The following is a 12108-nucleotide window of genomic DNA, read 5'->3' on the forward strand; positions in this document are numbered from 1 at the left end:
GAAGAAAAGATGCACGCGCCCTATCATTTACATTGGGTTTCTATGCGCCCATTTGCTGAGCCCTATTAAAAAGTATACTGTCAAGCTCGCCCATTTACCCAGCCCTACCCAGCAAGACAGAGTCAGTTTAGCCCTTTTACCGCGCCCTTCTGAAAATTATGTACACCGTTTAGCCCTTCCGCAAATGGTGGTTGCTGAAGGGCGAAATCACGACTGGGATGCATATTATCTTTCCTTGTCATGCTACGGGTAATTGCTAAAATTGATTTAAGTTCATTAGAGTTAATGCGAATACGTGAAAGTGTATCTGCAACTACATTTTGTTTTCCTTGTACGAATTCTATGTAGAAATCAAATTCTTCCAGATCAAGACGCATTCTAGTCAATTTATTTGATGGTTTTTTCATGCCAAAGAGGCCTGTGATCTGTTTTGACTTAAAATCTACATCCAAAAAGGTAAGATTCGAAATGTTTTATTGTTAAATGAATAGCCATTGGTTCTTTTTCGATTACTGCTTTATTAGCTTCACCTTTTGTAAAGGATCTGCTTGCAAAAGCAACAGGTAATTCAATTCCATTATAATTTTGGGATAACACTGCGCCACATGCAAAATCTGACGCATCTGTTGTAAGTGTAAATTCTTTTGATAAATCGTGATATTGTAAAATTTTAGGAGTAAGTAAGCTTTGTTTGAGTTTTTCGAATGATGCTTGGCATTCTTCTGACCAATAGAATTTTTCGTTTTTTCTAAGTAATTTGTTTAGTGGAATAGCAATTTCGGCAAATTTTTCAATAAATTTCCTACAATATTTGCAAAATGCCACGAAACGCCTAACTTCGTCGGCATCGGTTGGTACCGGGAAATTTTTGATAACTTCATATTTGGATTCATCTGAGCTTATTCCTTTGTCGGATACCTTGTGCCCCAAATAAGTAACTTCTGATCGAAAGAAATTACATTTACTTATGTTAAGTTTCAAATTATATTCTCTCAGCCTTTGGAAAACTTTTTGAAAGATTGAAAGATGATGGTCAATAGAACAACCTATCACCACAATGTCATCTACGTAGACGAATGCACATTCTGGTGATAGACCTGACAAGGCTATTGTCATCATCCTTTGGAAACTGTTGGGTGATATATTGAGACCGAAAGGCAGTCTTGTGAATTGATAATGACCTGTTGAACTATAAAACGCAGTATATTTTCTAGATTCTGGTTCTAGAGGGATTTGATGAAATCCCGACATAAGATCTGAAGTGGTGAAGTATTTCGCTCTACCAAGTTGATCTAATATTGAATCAATACGAGGCAAAGGAAATTTGTCACCCATTAGTTTTTTATTGAGCTGTCGGAAATCAACGACAAGCCTCCATTTTTTGTCTGTATCCGATTTTTTTAGAACAAGTAAAATCGGAGAGTTGAAATGCGAAACTGATGGTTCCATTATACCATCGTTGAGCATTTGTGTGATTTGAGAGTTTATTTCTGGTTGTTGAGAATAAATTTGTTTATAATTTGGCACGTACACAGGAATGTTATCTGCCAAATGGATTGATTGAGAGTAAAAGTTATTTGTTTGTAATTTATCTCCGGTTAAATGAAATATATCATCATAATTTTTCAAAAGTAGAGATAATTTTTGTTTAATTTCAAACTATCAATAATTACCTGGTGTTGTTGTTCTTTATTACTGGAGTTATTTTGTGCGATGTTAAAGTTTTTCAATGGTATTAGATCCGGTTTGAAATTGGAAATGTGAATAGGCTTATTTGTGGTATTTATAAACTTACCATAAGAACTCAAACTATTTACAATAGTATTGCCTATGAAGACGCCAGGATACATTTCTTTCGAACATAAAAGCATATGGATCATTCCACGCGAAGTGATCAAAAAAAGATGCAAACTTGAAATCGACCTTCACGGATTTGAACAAAATTTGGAGGAATTGTTCATCTGGGGCCAATATATAAAAACCCAAATTTTTGTGGTAATTGAACCACCCCTCGTGTCATGGAGCACCGCCCATTTTGGAAAATTGCCAAAACCCTTGATTTTCTTTTGATCATATCTCCGGTTCTATTCACTCTAGAATCAAACCATAAGATGGATTTTGAAGAAAATTGTTCAAGGAGTCTATAAAAAATATTATTTTTTGCCGACAGTGTTGACAACTATGCAATTTTTTCAGTTTCAGTTAATTTTTCTCTCAATACGCATATTTTAATTTTGAAAAATTTAATCCCATCGCGTTCTTCAGACATTTTTACATAAAAAACACTTATCGTTCCAATATAATATGAGCGCATCCTGAGATATACCGTTTTGAAGGGAAAAACTCCGATTTTCTCATATAAAAATCCATTTTTATTGGCCAAAATTGAGAAAATCATCAAACAGTCATAAAAATCGACCCTAATCTGCTAGAAGCAAACCAAATACGTAGTTTTTCATCATTTCTCGTCTACTTCACGAAAAATTATGTTTGAACTCAGAATACTCAAGTTGGTTTTTTGGTGTTGTGCGCTTGCGATTTTATATAGGAAATTGCGTTTTTTTTCTCTTCAAAACGGTGTATCTCAGGATGCGCTCATATTATATTGGGATGATAAGTGTTTTTTATGTAAAAATGTCTGAGAAACGCGATGGCATTAAAATTTTCAAAATTAAAGTATACTTATTGAGCGAGAAAAATTAACTTTTAATATTTAACTGTACGATGATGTACACGTGTACGATGATTTCCTCCTTTTTCGATTCCGTGGTTCCCATCGTTTCAAGATTTAAATATTTTCTTGTGTGTAATATGTATGGATCCAGTTCCACCACAATATGCAATTTACTAACTCCACTGTTGCAACTACTAGTAGAACTCCAATGCGGTTTGCAATGTTCGTTTATAAACGAACTTAACATTTTCACTAAGCTCGATGAATCCGTTTTCCACTAGGCTCGATAAATCCGATTTCACTAGGCTCGATACATCCGGTCGCCATGACGTAGTCCCGATTGGTGGTGATAGTTATATAAATAAATGATAGGTCAGCACGTGACAAAATCAATCGGTCCAAACTTTGCACGTCGCAAACGATCGAATTGTAAACAGAGCAAGAATGGAACCGTGATGAAGTTCAATCGTTTGTGTCAGCATATAGTTCTGTGACCACCGTATACTAATTTATTATCCATGGGCACGTCTTTTAATTTCTGCACCACATTTTTTTCCAAAATCTGCTTGGATTTGTAGTACTAGGTCACTAACAGCCATTCAAAGTCTCTTTGGCCACATTGGTCACCATCATCGGTTCCGGAAGCCCTGGCGGAAGTACCCAAATTGTCACATTGGTTTCTCAAAGATGACTAGACCGATTAGTCTCAAATGATGTGGTGTTTTATCCCCGTAAATGGCTGACTGACTTCCGGTTCCGGAGTTATGGGTTGTGGCGTGCGCCCACAAAACAAATTCCGATTCAAACCGATACTCCGATGAAAGCAAAAAAGGTAAAAAATTCGCTACAATGTCTCTCAATCAATTTCAATTTGCAGTTCTAGGTCACTGATGGCCAACCGAACTTTCGTTGACTACATTGACCACCATAGACATTTCCGAAAAACCGGGAAAAGCGGCCATCTTTCAAAATTAACAAACATCAGTTTCCCGGAAATGGTTGGGCCGATTTTCACAGTCTCAAATGATAGCTATATTATCCCCACAGATTTCTATAAAATTTCGTACGGATCGCTTATATGGTTTTGGAAATATAGACTGAACCGTCCGGTTACATACGAAATTCCCATATGAGCCGGAACTCAAATATTTTCTCAAAGAGGGGACCCCATGAAATTTCAGAAATCGAATTCGTATTTTTGATGCCAAACATCTTTAAAATGCATGAAACGTCGAGATTTTATGTCTCAAGAATGGCTCAAGGAAACGTCCATCCATATCGGAAGAAAATCCGCCGCCAGAGAACTCTTAGTCGAAGTAAGGTAGTTTCACCGCCGGGAACTATCTGAGTAGCAGTTTAGTACTGAATGGTCAAAGTACGCAGAGAAACGAAACAACCTAAAGTACGCAAGGAATGATGGACAAATAGTATACCTTTTTAAAAATATAAGAAGTATAGTTATATGTTGAACAATGTATGGTTTATATATCTTCATTAAATACATGTTTTACAGTGTTAACGTTAAATTAATAGCAGATTAACGTTCAGAATCGATTGCCCACAGTAGGTTGGGTAGTTTCTGGTGGCTTTGCTCATTGTTCCGTGCTCCCGCTAGACTTTTCTCACTGAAAATATGATACCCGTTAGCAAACAACGTTTGGTACACGTTTGTGATCGAAGTCGTAGGACAGTTGCAAGCGGCAAAAGAGCATTGCGGGTTTGTAGTTAAGCTTATAGACCTTTGTGGTGATTATGTGAAATTGCTGGTTAGGATGGGAGCTTCTACCACAAACAGTGCAGATTCTACCTTCAGGTTGCTCCGTTAATTCCGGTTGTTCTGCACTTCTTTCTGTGAGTAGGAGGCCGAACAATCTGAGAATAACACAATCACCAATCAATCATTTGGCTAGGAATTACACAAGAGAACAAAAACAAACCTACCTGTGCGGTGGCTCTGTACCATGTGTTATCACATTTGTACCGATAGAAACCTGTATGAATGCGAATGTTCGCGGTCAGGACACTTTTGAAAGAATAATCTTTGCTGGAAACGGTGAAACAATACAACCGCGAACCGATGTGTGAGTACTGATACTGATCCATAGGCTCTGGCTTCCAGGAAATGCCACACCGCACACTTCGTGTCTATGTACTTCGCCAGAAGAGACAAGCCGCTCCTTATGAAGGAATGTTTTTCCCGAAACTCAATCGATATGATACGGGAAATGCTAACGGCAAACTGTTGAGTTTATTCGATCCACCAGTATTTTCTCGTAATAATTATTTAACGCTAATCATTTACACAATAATTATTCAATAACATTATTCATTTTCTAGTTTACATCTGTTTCTGATGGCAATATTTTTGAGATGCCATTATTATAATATTATTTTGACGTTTGAGTTGTTGGTGTTAGTGAGTGCACTGGCTCGCACCGACAAAATTTTCGGTGCCAAATCTCTTCCCCGAAATTGCACTGAAATTGCACTTTTTATTGCAGTGCAAATCAATGGAACATGGTGTCGGTGTTTTGACAGCACTTCTGCAAGAAAAGTGCAATTTCAGTGTAAAGACCTCCACCGGTGCACAGTGGTCCAGATCGCTAATTTAGGAGGAATTTTTACTTTCTGACAAACCTGTATAATTTAGCCGTATCATGTCTTAGGATGAATTTGTGTACTTTAGAAGATGCTTCTTTTTATTGGAATAGTTATTAAGGTGGTTCTAATTTATCTAAAATACGAAAATAAACTTTTTACTGATGAAAGATAGAGCTCCACAGTCTTCCACAAAGTTGTAAAGTAACTTATTTTGAATAAATTTGTTGAACATATTAAAGCTCTATCTCTTTTAGTTTTTGTTATACAAGAAATTTAAAAAAAAAGATTAGGGTGTTCCTGAAAAAAACGTTTTTTTAGTATAACTTTCGTATCTTTTACTTTTTGTTAACACAACCTTTGAACAGCTTATTGAAAACTTCAAGCCGAGTATTTTTCTCCAAGACACCGAAGGTCTAACTTTTTTCTTTAAAAAGTTATGGACACTTTTCGTTAAAAAAAAATAGCCTATTTCAAGGCTCAATATCGCTGATGCGGGCACCTAAAATTGAATTCTGTTTCCACCACATGAAAGACCATACTTATTAGTATATTTGAGCAAAAATTGGCGAATACGATATTTTTTTAAAATTTGCAATTTAGATTTAAAGTTTGTAGTTTTGCAGGTTCAACGCATTAAAGCATTTACACACATATCGTTGTATTATGAAAAAAGCCACTTTCAAATATCATTCTCTCATCGCAGCAAGCTTTGCATAAGTGAAACGACTGTCAAAAAAGGTTTCTGATTTTATTCGTTTTAAATAAAACTAGTAAATATGGATATTAGTCGAAGAGAGTTGGCGAATTTGCTTATTGCTGGTAAAAAGACAGATGAACTGCTTAAGTTCATTACAAGTAGTAATCCAATTGTAAAATTGAGACTTGTTAATGTTCGAAAGAAATTTTATATTTTGTTAAAACAACCTTTGAACAGCTTTTAGAAAACTTCAATCCACGTTTTTTCATAACTCTGAAAGTCTAACTTTATACTTTCAAAAGTTATGGAAACTTTTCGCTCATAAATAGCCCTTTTTCAAATGTCATTATCTCTGATTGGGGCAAATAAAAGTAAGTTCGGATTGAACCATAGAAAAGAACATACTTTTAAGTATATTTGAGCAAAAATTGGAAAATATTATTTTTTTTAAGCATGTAATTTTAAATTTACTAACCAAAGTTTTAAATTTTATCGCATAGCGACATAAAAGAAATTGCCTAAAGCCTTTGTATTTCCTTTTCTGTTTTGCTTACATATCAACAATACAGAATGTGTTCATTAAAAATAATTTGGCTATGACAACAATTTATGATTTATATAAGGAGAATTTATTCAATGCCAATTAATTCAAAAGTAGATGCATTGCATTTTCAGGTATATCCAGCGGTGCTCGTTGAATTCGACGTTTACATTTAAGAGAAATTATAGGATCTGATGAAACAAGAAGTCTCTTGAAAACGTCATCAAGATTGACGAGTCGATCGAATTTGCGTGCGTGGAATTCTCGGAATCTGCGAATACTTTTATTCCTGGTTTCTTGAACTTCTTCACTGCACATACCTACTGGCAGCATGTTATGTTGAATAATGCTTCCTCCATGGACCAGGAGTTTATGCACGGTTGGTGAGAGAGCGTACCAACCACACAGGCGTACATAAAGCAATCGTGTATCTTCGGCGTAACTCCGGTAAGCATCCGCGTTAATTCCCAATTTGCTGTTGATGATTGTTAATAGCACATACATACGTTCTAGCAACATTTCATCCAACCCGGTTTCTTCTGCAACGACATCTCGGTTTCTGAAAAGTTTTCGAGCTGTGTTACCATCGTGAGAATTTCCGCCACCTGGCAAAGGTACGCTAATACGAAGACCTAAACGGTCACGTAACGCTTGTCGAATTTTTATTTGTCGTTCCTTAAGCTCGCTGGTATTTTTGCCTACGCGCCAACGCGGTTTTGCTAGAGCTAAACGGTAAGCAATATTCAATAGTAACTCCATTGCTCGTATTAATGCATGTAAAGGTGAAAAAACATATAAACTATCCGGTGGATCGCTGGCTTCCAGTAAAGGATCATTCAATCGCTTTCCGGAGCGTTTGCATATATAACACGCTTGAGACGGTGTGCCTGTTACGTCATTCACTACCTTCGTATCAACCATGGAAAATATGAAGCTTGAACTAATCGGAATCTTGCGCATATTAACATTTATTATAGTCGGGACTAATTCATCGATTTGCTTGTTCATCGCGGCAACTTCATCCTTTGTTAGTTCAGGATTTTCCTTCTTGAAAATTAATTTTACTGGTCGGCACAGGGATACTGAAGATGGAAAATCATTATTCCAAAGAATGCAATCTCTTGACTCATCTTTCCGGCGACTAACTACACGTAAAGGTACTATAGATAGAGCAAATATATGCGAATCGTTATACTCGAATAGTTCTCCATTTTCATCTTCGTCAACGCACATTTGCTTGTATCTATGTTCAAGTGGAAAAGAGACTGTCAGTCAAAGTTTAGAAGAAAAATAATGTTGCCTACCGGGAATGGTTGCTGCTTCCATCGCAGCCCCACTTAAAGATAACAAACGTATTATCCTCAGGATGCAGTGGTAGAACTCCAATATTCAGAAACGAGATGAGTCGTTCCACGGTATGGTTAACAAGAGCTTGAAGGGGAACATACGCACAAGAAGGCTGAACAGAAATTCCTGAAAAAAATTGTTGATTCAGGGACGAATCTTTGAGAATAGTACATACCGATCGGATAGCATAGTTTCTTTTCTTCTACTATTTTATTATACGCGGGATAAATGTCCAAACCCTTCTGCATAACTGAGCTGCGTATGTTTTGGTACTGCGCCTTAGAAAAATCATTTTCACAAATAAATCTAAGTGCCTCCTCCGCAGTAAACGCTTCTGCAATCGGGACAGCCATAGATCCTAAATTCTCTACGGTAGATCTGACGGGACTTTTCGACAATCGTTCGATTTGTCTGCCAACTAAACGGAAACCAGTAGAATTAGCGTTGACGGCTGACGCTAAACCAAGTTCTTCCGTGGAATACTTATCGCGCAACTTTCCTAATCTTTTTATTTTGGCTCTGCGACATATTTCGGAAAATGGTTTCCTCTTTCGGCCTTTACCTTTACCTTCGACTTCGAATCTTAGCTTTCCTTCAAGCCACACAAAATTTTCCAGCTCAAACCGAATTTGCGTGCGCTTACTCCGAATCCACAACCTTCTAAATTCCAACATGAAGATTTTTATTTTCTTCCGAGCACTAACAAGTCTCAATTTTACATTTGGATTACTACTTGTAATGAACTTAAGCAGTTCATCTGTCTTTTTACCAGCAATAAGCAAATTCGCCAACTCTCTTCGACTAATATCCATATTTACTAGTTTTATTTAAAACGAATAAAATCAGAAACCTTTTTTGACAGTCGTTTCACTTATGCAAAGCTTGCTGCGATGAGAGAATGATATTTGAAAGTGGCTTTTTTCATAATACAACGATATGTGTGTAAATGCTTTAATGCGTTGAACCTGCAAAACTACAAACTTTAAATCTAAATTGCAAATTTTAAAAAAATATCGTATTCGCCAATTTTTGCTCAAATATACTAATAAGTATGGTCTTTCATGTGGTGGAAACAGAATTCAATTTTAGGTGCCCGCATCAGCGATATTGAGCCTTGAAATAGGCTATTTTTTTAACGAAAAGTGTCCATAACTTTTTAAAGAAAAAAGTTAGACCTTCGGTGTCTTGGAGAAAAATACTCGGCTTGAAGTTTTCAATAAGCTGTTCAAAGGTTGTGTTAACAAAAAGTAAAAGATACGAAAGTTATACTAAAAAAACGTTTTTTTCAGGAACACCCTAATCTTTTTTTTAAATTTCTTGTATAACAAAAACTAAAAGAGATAGAGCTTTATTATATTCAACAAATTTATTCAAAATAAGTTACTTTACAACTTTGTGGAAGACTGTGGAGCTCTATCTTTCATCAGTAAAAAGTTTATTATCGTATTTTAGATAAATTAGAACCACCCTAATAACTATTCCAATAAAAAGAAGCATCTTCTAAAGTACACAAATTCATCCTAAGACATGATACGGCTAAATTATACAGGTTTGTCAGAAAGTAAAAATTCCTCCTAAATTAGCGATCTGGACCACTGTGCGGTGCTGTCAATCGAAAATCCTAAAAGTTTGAGAGATCCAGTGCAAAGGAAGAGGTTATATGATCCACTCTCTCTCTTTCTCTCTCTCTCTCTCTCTCTCTCTCTCTCTTTGTTATGTGATTTTCGATTGATTGACACCGGCGTAGTGGATTGCACTGGTTTTGCACTTTCTAGCATGATTGCACTACTGCACTGCACACACACTCTTCCAATTAAAATGACCGCACGTCGGCTGTCAGACGTCTATCAGAAGCAACAAGCAAACAAAACCATTTCGTCGAATCTACAGGAGAAAATCGACCCTAAATAAATAGTGTGTGTGAAACAAACTGCGTAGTATTTTTACATGGGCGGTTAATTATACTTGTGTATAATAGTATACACATTGGATAGTTGCATCAACCGCTGCAATCACACATTAAAACATTCTAGCTTGCCCCGCTAGTATATAGAACGTGACGGGCATTGTAGGTAAAACGCATGAAAAAAATGAACTTATCTTGATTCCAACGAGAGTAAGCGTTCCCTAAGCACAGCATTACATTCACATCCCTGCTCCTTAAAACACATCTATATTCACTACGTAATCAATCGTATATTTACACTCTCTCACTTCACTACCGAACGATTTTAGGTGCATGTTTATTTTCTCTATTTGAATCTAATTTTCGAATCATCACTATTCACTTCTTTCCTCCCTCTATTGGTACTCCAGCAATAAAACGCCACACTTGAACTCTCGCGATGACTGCCCAAAGCAAACCAGAAAAAAAATGTAAAAAAATTAAATTGAAATGAAATTTCAGAAATCGAATTCGTATTTTTGATGCCAAACATCTTTAAAATGCATGAAACGTCGAGATTTTATGTCTCAAGAATGGCTCAAGGAAACATCCATCCATATCGGGAGAAAATCCGCCGCCAGAGAACTCTTAGTCGAAGTAAGGTAGTTTCACCGCCGGGAACTATCTGAGTAGCAGTTTAGAACTGAATGGTCAAAGTACGCAGAGAAACGAAACAACCTATAATACGCAAGGAATGATGGACAAATAGTATACCTTTTTAAAAATATAAGAAATATAGTTATATGTTGAACAATGTATGGTTTATATATCTTCATTAAATACATGTTTTTACAGTGTTAACGTTAAATTAATAGTAGATTAACGTTCAGAATCGATTGCCCGCAGTAGGTTGGGTAGTTTCTGGTGGCTCTGCTCATTGTTCCGTGTTCCCGCTAGATTTTTCTCACTGAAAATATGATACCTGTTAGCAAACAACGTTTGGTGCACGTTTGTGATCGAACTCGTAGGACAGTTGCAAGCGGCAAACGAGCATTGCGGGTTTGTAGTTAAGCTTATAGACCTTTGTGGTGATTATGTGAAATTGCTGGTTAGGATGGGAGCTTCTACCACAAACCTGCATGAACACAGTGCAGATTCTACCTTCAAGTTGCTCCGTTAATTCCGGTTGTTCTGCACTTCTTTCTGTAAGTAGGAGGCCGAACAATCTGAGAATAACACAATCACCAATCAATCATTTGGCTAGGAATTACACAAGAGAACAAAAACAAACCTACCTGTGCGGTGGCTCTGTAGCATGTGTTATCATATTTGTACCGATAGAAACCTGTATGAATGCGAATGTTCGCGGTCAGGACACTTTTGAAAGAATAATCTTTGCTGGAAACGGTGAAACAATACAACCGCGAACCGATGTGTGAGTACTGATACTGATCCATAGGCTCTGGCTTCCAGGAAATGCCACACCGCACACTTCGTGTCTATGTACTTCGCCAGAAGAGACAAGCCGCTCCTTATGAAGGAATGCTTTTCCCGAAACTCAATCGACATCTGATACGGGAAATGCTAACGGCAAACTGTTGAGTTTATTCGATCCACCAGTATTTTCTCGTAATAATTATTTAAAGCTAATCATTTACACAATAATTATTCAATAACATTATTTATTTTCTAGTTTACATCTGTTTCTGATGGCAATTTTTTGAGATGCCATTATTATGATATTATTTTGACGTTTGAGCTGTTGGTGTTAGTGAGTGCACTGGCTCGCACCGACAAAATTTTCGGTGCCAAATCTCTTCCCCGAAATTGCACTAAAATTGCACTTTTTATTGCAGTGCAAATCAATGGAACATGGTGTCGGTGTTTTGACAGCACTTCTGCAAGAAAAGTGCAATTTCAGTGCAAAGAACTCCACCGGTGCCGTCAATTGAAAATCCTAAAAGTTTGAGAGATCCAGTGCAAAGGAAGAGGTTATATGATCCACTCTCTCTCTTTCTCTCTCTCTCTCTCTCTCTCTCTCTCTCTCTCTCTCTTTGTTATGTGATTTTCGATTGATTGACACCGGTGTAGTGGATTGCACTGGTTTTGCACTTTCTAGCATGATTGCACTACTGCACTGCACACACACTCTTCCAATTAAAATGACCGCACGTCGGCTGTCAGACGTCTATCAGAAGCAACATATTTATTTACACTGAAAATCAAAGTTACCTATTTTTTGGGTTAAATTTGCTCACTGGAAAGTTTATACATGGGCAACCCAAAATTAGGTAGAAATTTGAACATGGCGATTACCCATAATTTGAGTTGGTCGCTGTGAACTTCGTGTTGGGTAGGAATTG

The 12108-nt window shown here is 36.9% G+C and overlaps 2 protein-coding genes and 1 long non-coding RNA gene across 6 annotated transcripts in view; 1 reads left to right on the forward strand and 2 right to left on the reverse strand.

The window, feature by feature from the left end:
- Positions 1 to 238: 238 nt before the first annotated feature.
- Positions 239 to 12108, forward strand: part of LOC131678576 (uncharacterized) — a 173444-nt gene continuing 161574 nt past the window's right edge. For all 3 annotated transcript variants that reach the window (XM_058958798.1, XM_058958801.1, XM_058958800.1), the window contains exon 1: positions 239 to 456. The gene's annotated coding sequence lies outside the window, so the exon portion shown is untranslated. The remainder of the gene's footprint in view (positions 457 to 12108) is intronic.
- LOC131678596 (uncharacterized) lies at positions 4133 to 5384 on the reverse strand. Its single transcript, XR_009303679.1, has 2 exons — positions 4616 to 5384; positions 4133 to 4546 (listed from the first exon to the last, which is right to left on the reverse strand). It is a non-coding gene; the product is annotated as an uncharacterized LOC131678596 (long non-coding RNA).
- On the reverse strand, positions 10545 to 11804 carry LOC131678595 (uncharacterized). 2 transcript variants are annotated; one of them, XR_009303678.1, is made up of 3 exons: positions 11041 to 11789; positions 10907 to 10971; positions 10545 to 10712 (listed from the first exon to the last, which is right to left on the reverse strand). XR_009303678.1 is itself a non-coding variant. In XM_058958822.1 (3 exons), the coding sequence occupies exons 1-3, from the start codon at positions 11070 to 11072 to the stop codon at positions 10625 to 10627; spliced, it is 324 nt and encodes a 107-aa protein (XP_058814805.1). In that variant the 5' UTR covers positions 11073 to 11804; the 3' UTR covers positions 10545 to 10624. The 2 variants fall into 2 exon arrangements, 1 of the variants encoding a protein (XP_058814805.1); XM_058958822.1 differs by having other exon boundaries at positions 10768 to 10971; positions 11041 to 11804.

This window comes from Topomyia yanbarensis, chromosome 2 (assembly GCF_030247195.1).
Source record: "Topomyia yanbarensis strain Yona2022 chromosome 2, ASM3024719v1, whole genome shotgun sequence".
Classification (NCBI taxonomy): domain Eukaryota; kingdom Metazoa; phylum Arthropoda; class Insecta; order Diptera; family Culicidae; genus Topomyia; species Topomyia yanbarensis.

What these genes read in the sequence shown, in the direction of transcription:
- LOC131678595 (XM_058958822.1), bottom strand. Translation starts at nt 11,072, where the DNA reads ATGATAACACATGCTACAGAGCCACCGCACAG. An exon ending in GCTACAGAGCCACCGCACAG is followed by an intron (nt 10,972 to 11,040) that starts GTAGGTTTGTTT and finishes TGTTATTCTCAG; the next exon opens with ATTGTTCGGCCTCCTACTTA. An exon ending in CGCTTGCAACTGTCCTACGA is followed by an intron (nt 10,713 to 10,767) that starts GTTCGATCACAA and finishes TCATATTTTCAG; the next exon opens with TGAGAAAAATCTAGCGGGAA.